Source organism: Pleurodeles waltl, chromosome 7, assembly GCF_031143425.1.
Source record: "Pleurodeles waltl isolate 20211129_DDA chromosome 7, aPleWal1.hap1.20221129, whole genome shotgun sequence".
NCBI classification, from domain to species: Eukaryota; Metazoa; Chordata; class Amphibia; order Caudata; family Salamandridae; genus Pleurodeles; species Pleurodeles waltl.
Window position 1 is genome coordinate 1,476,167,729 of NC_090446.1, and position 6,000 is coordinate 1,476,173,728.

General features: G+C 36.9%; 1 protein-coding gene across 2 annotated transcripts in view; it reads left to right on the top strand.

Annotated features, from left to right (window-relative positions):
• LOC138246534 (lens fiber membrane intrinsic protein-like) overlaps positions 1-3,662 on the top strand; it is a 30,302-nt gene extending 26,640 nt beyond the window's left edge. For both annotated transcript variants that reach the window (XM_069201195.1, XM_069201194.1), the window contains exon 5: positions 2,514-3,662. In XM_069201195.1, coding sequence (XP_069057296.1) covers positions 2,514-2,575 — 62 coding nt within the window. In that variant the 3' untranslated portion in view covers positions 2,576-3,662. The remainder of the gene's footprint in view (positions 1-2,513) is intronic.
• The last annotated feature ends 2,338 nt before the right edge of the window (positions 3,663-6,000 follow it).

Sequence of the window (6,000 nt, forward strand, 5' to 3'; positions counted from 1 at the left end):
TCAGACATGGAGTGGAGAAAGTGAGTAGGGAGATATTTATGAAACCTCTCTCACAAATAGGCACTTCCAGTTTGCTCAAGTCATGGTGGGCCAGACAGATCAATTTAAAAGAGATCCCCTTGTTACGTGGATCAAGTAGAGAGTGGGTCTATAAGGAATGATGTGTCCTCCTGTCTAGACCAAAGGTGAAATGTACAGCCAAGTATGTCTCTATCATATGCTCCAAGCCACCTCTTCTCCAGCTTGTATTTGTTTAGATTTTCCAGCACTGTGGTTCAACTCATGTGAAAGTTTGGTCATTAGTCTCTGGAGCTTTGTCCAATTTGTCTCTGATATGCTTGGAGATATGGTTTTTAGATTTGGACACAACTGACTATATGAAGCCTCTAGACATGTACATAGCACTCAAAGTGCGGCACCCGCAGGTTAGACACAACATTCAAGACTTTTTGCTACAGAAAATGGTATAAATACATCTTACATTTGTTTAGCAATAAAACACTAGCCACATGTCCACAGCTTAGTGTATGTTCCATAGAAAAAACTAATATTGATGGAATAATCATAATCAAATCCTAACCAGGTAACCAAAGGAATCTAACGTTGTTAAATCCAAAATATTTTAAGAGAGGACGTTAATTGTAAGCTGTAAGATTTAGCAATTTGCCAGGTTCCATTACATTCTCAATGCATAGTAGCGCCTTACAAGGATAGCAGTGACCATTTCTCACATTAACTCCATAGAAGCTGACAGATAGTCGACCAATGTAAAGGAGATGAATGATCTGTTACGTACATGAACCACTCCAGTGACACCATTTTTAACTCAGACCAAATAAAAATCAGAATCAAGTATAGTGTTTTGGGATGTATGTTTTGCATGCACAGTATGATCGTATGAACTGTATCGTAAATTTTGGTGAACACCTTTTTACTCATTCATACACACAGTTGGCTAGCCCAAGCCTGGAAGAGTCTTGTAATCAAGAGATGGTAAGAGTGTACTAAGTTGGGTCTGGTTTTACCATTCATGGTCTTACAAATTCTAAGGTATTCTTATTTTATTGCCTTCCCAACTCATCATGGAACAGTTTGTCATGAAGACCTTCCTGCCTATTTTATACAAGAACAATCTAATTGCAAATTTATAAATAAGGGTTTCTCTTATACCCACTTTGCCTTTCCAATAAAGGAGCTCAAAGACACTAGTTGAAAACTTTACATAATGTGGGTCTGAGCACCACTTAACACATATGGTTCAATTTTGTTTCTGTTTGCTCTGACCTTATATTTAGCACAAACAGACTGAAACCCATGCAGAAAGATCAACCAATGCAGATTTGAGCTTAATTGATAGCTGTCAAATCATTCTACTAATGAGCGATCATCACCAATACAGAAATCTGCCTTGGGGTCTCTATAGGAATGAGCCTTTGCAGAGGCCAAGCAGTGGAAAAATGTTCAGTTGACCGAAAGACACAAATTTAGGCCAAACTGTGCTCTAGCAGTTGCTTCTGAAACATGGATCTTCATGATAATTCTTTTGTGATGGTTACTCCAAAGCAATTACATTCCAAAATGTGTCTTAATTGGGTATTCATCATTTTTGAACTCTCTTTTCCAAACATCAGGGTTCTTAGAAGCACATCTTTAAGTGGTTCCCAAAAGTAAAAAAATAGATCACTTTTTACAACACTTGGAAGTTTTGGAATATAAATAACTTTATACACTGACATGTTATAAAGATGTGCATTTCTGAAACCTGTTTGCAGAACATTTTCCCTTTGTAAAATCTGTGAACATTGCATTTTATGAGCACATTTGAAGTGTTATTTAGGATGAATCCTATCATTAGAAATGAACATACTCTGTATCCAACTTCATTGCCTTGTTATCCAGTATTTAGGTGACAATATTTCCTTAATACGTTTCCCATTTAGGAAGTGGCACACACCACGGGATAGCATTCTTATGGAGGCGTATCCAGTAATTAAAAACCCCTGCTTTACACCTCAACCACTGCCCCGTTACCGAATGCTACACTATTTAGACGACAGATTAAGGTGCCCCAATTGATGGTGACAACCTTCACTGATCCTGATGTTTTTGTTCATATATGTATAAATTTGCAGTTGGCAGTGCTGCACCTAAATGTCACCCCTAAACCTCTACTGAAACATCGTATTGCTAGGAGATAGATTTGAAGCCTATGCTATACTAAGCACCATGAACTGCACAATCGAAGTGTGTCTATGTTCATCAAAATGGTTTTTTTTTGGCTTCAATATTAATATATAGGTAAGACTTTGGTAGTCCCCATGCTCATTTCACCGATATTCAATGTCATTGTACTCTGCTTCGTAGCAATGTTCACCCAACTCATACTCAATTCAACTCACACAACTCATACTTTTTTCGTTCAACTGAAGAATGCTGTCTGAGGATCTACTATTAACAAGGTGAAAACTGCAATTTTGTGAATTTCTACTGCTGACTCCTGCTTTCTTTTCCAGGAATTTTTTATATGTGTGCCTACAGAATGCATGAATGCAGGAGGGCTTCTGGGCCACGCTAAGTTTCACTGATTTCCCCAGCGGTTTTTGAGGCCGTCCAAGGGGCAACTTCCTTGAGGCACAAATAACAGGCAAGGAAGCAAGCAACAGACTCATCAAGCACCTGGAAAAGGAAGACACACCGAAGTTCTTTTCAGCCCTCCGTAATACTTTCACCTGCATGTCCCGCAAGCTGATCCTATGCAGAATGTTATTGTTCAACAGAGGAAAAAAGAATGCAGTTCATGCAATTGACACTACTGTTTGGTCTCATCAGGGGCCTGTCCTGGGAAGTACAGATGCAGTTGGATTGTAGCTGATGCAGACTGGCCTGTAAGAGGATTGGAAGATTTCCCATAAAGCCTGTACCACCAAAAGGCTGGTGGGGCTTTGGAAGAGTCAGTTCCACTCAGAATTTGTTTCCACCCCAGCCCACCAGCCCTTTACAGGAACAAGCTTGTTGTGAAATCTCACAATTTCCCTATAGGCCATTTGTCTTAGGGTGATGGAGGTAGGGGTCAGCGTTTGGGGAGGTATGGGAGATGAACATCAATTACAACCTTCATGGAAGGCCTTACTTTCTGGATTCACATTCAAATGTATTATGCTTACTGTCAGTTTGGTACCTATTTTTTCTATTTTACATATAACACTGGATGTTTTCTTGAAATCAAGTTGGGCAATTAGTAGGAAGTACTGATGGTATACTCAAGCAGCAAATACATAAATAAAATAAAATAATACTTTAAAGAGCATCAACAAAGTTAGTAAAGCAAGCTTTGGTATTTCTAAGTTTAGGTCTGGTTATATGTAATTTCTCTCAGATTGTTTATAAGTAACATCTGAAGAAACAGACTTACAACAAGAGATCTTTGTCAAATTATAGGGCATCCTGTAATAAACAATTAAGATAATTGGAAATACTTGTGTGTAGCACTCAGTAAAGTCTGTTTGCCTACACTAAGAACACCTAGCAAAGCATTTATCTTGAGTATATTTGGCATTATATATAAGTAATTTTCATTAAACAGTTTCCTGCTTTCATATCAAGACTTGCTGGTATTGTCATTGTTTTTGTTTAACTCAGTACAATAAATACATCTGAAACTCCTTATTTAGTGGCCTCAAAAATAACTACGCATGAACTCTTATAATTCATGTTAGTATCATCATACTTGTCGATTGACCCAAAAGGCATGAATTTTTTATTGTTTTCAAAGGTTTCATAAAAAGTTCTTCAATTTATTTAATGGATAGGTAGATATATAGACAACATTTTCTGAAGGTGCAAAATGTCAGAGGAAGCAATGTTATGAAGCAATGGAGAACAATGTCCTTGTGATAGAAGTGAGGAGAAGGGTTTATCAGCTAATATAAATACTCAAGTCTCTGTGAAGGTGTCAAAGAGCTCTGAGAAGGCATACATGTTAAAATGAGGGGTTTGTTTTAGAGTTTGGCAAAATGGTAAATGATCATGTGAGAGGATTATCTACACATTTTCATTCTTGCAGCCACTTTTGACAAATTCTCACCACGTAGGCAGAGTACAATGTTAAGCTGTTGGCCACTGTAGGGTTGCCTTTTCTATACACTAATATAGGTAAGGTGAGGCTATTCCACTGCTGTGTGATTGGGTTTAGAGTCCAACTTCCTTGGAAATTGAGATGATTAGTGCCCCCATGGTCAGCAGAAGATTCTATGCCACAGATTCCTGAGTTGGTTTCTAACAAAAAGGGGGCATGCTGGGAAGCCCATCTTCATAGAAAAACAGATGGTATAACTCCTACTATACGTGAAAGGATGTGTAGAATTTATAACATGGTATTTCTATGATTTAAATCTATAACTTGGTCAATTACATCTAAATGTACTGCATGCCTCCTGGTATGACTCATTGAATCTATTGCTGATCATGGAGTGTTGATCAACATTGTGTGCTATGTATAAGATGGTATTGTGTTCTCATAAAAGACTTTAGAAGTTCAGCTTAGAAGAGGAAAAAACCTTAGCAACTTATGATTGAAGTGCATGGAATACTGCCAGTGGGTGAATCATTAAACTCACTAACACCCTATCAGAAAAAAAAATTGAATGTGTATGGAGCCAGTGTAGATCACAATAACACAAGCTATATTTGTGAATGGGGCACACAGCAGGATTTTAACACACATTTCTTTATGCTGACTATTTTCATACTTGTTTTTTTTCACGTTTTCTGCAATACTTTATAGTACAAGACACATGCAATGCAATCTAAATATCTAAAATAATTTAATTGACATAGAACTGTGCCATTTTAGAAAAAACATTTTGAGTTATCATCTGAAAATAAGACAAAGGTTTTTAAAACATAATGAGAATGTATGATGTCATGCATTCTTTCCAAACATTTGAATTGAATAAATATACTTCTGCTCAAACAAATGCAATGCAAAAAGGCACACAATTGAGAAATGTATTGCTGACATTTATTACAAAATAACAAGATGAATTGTTAATCACAGCTTGGGATGATTGCGTTATTGCAGTCTTAACATTGCCCCTTGGTCAAAAAAGTAACTAAATGGTTGAATGTGTCATAGTACCTTGTGTTGGTGGTGTGATAAGCAGGAGGTGTCATATGTCTATTGTTCAAAGTTATCATATATTGTTGGATAATGTTATCAATAACTATAGTGTTACAATGTTCATTCAGAGAAATTTGTCTGATTGAATTACTCAACTGATGGTATCAGTGCATACATCCTGATTGATAACAGTCCAGCCTTTGAGCGAGCATCCACTAGCTAACGACCTGTATATCATTTGATTAAATCATCCAAATTAATCTTTTTGTCTGATTAATACTGCCCCGCACATCATTACACATTCTCATGATATTGCTTAAATTCCTGATAATCCACCTGGTGGGACAATGTGCTCAGACTATCAGTGCATGCTCCTGTTTAGATGCTTATGCTCCTTTGTCCTAATATGTCAGTCATTTGGCTGATGGTCACTCCAATGTCTGGGGGTGGACTTGACTACTTCCGCTTAGTTTAGAATAGCAACACCGGTACAATAAACTCCTGGCAGTCATGGGGAAATATTTTGTCAAGCACTGTTTTGAAAAGCACAATTGTTTTTCAAAAGAGAGGTGTCCAGGATTTGTAGAAATTCATTAAACAGCACCAATAGTGCATAATAGGATGCAAATAAAATAGCATTGTGTGAACTACATTATAAAATGATAACATAACAGCAGAGTAATACTGAATGGCTGCAAATTATAGGTTTCAGCTGCATGTTTGCAGTAAAAGGACAGGAAAAATGAAGTCACTAGAAAACACTCTACACTGTAAACATAAAACATGAAACTGAATTTATATAACCAAGGTACATTAAATTTATATTATAACGATAGTATAAGAAGAAAGTTATACATATTTACATTTTAATCGAATCAGCG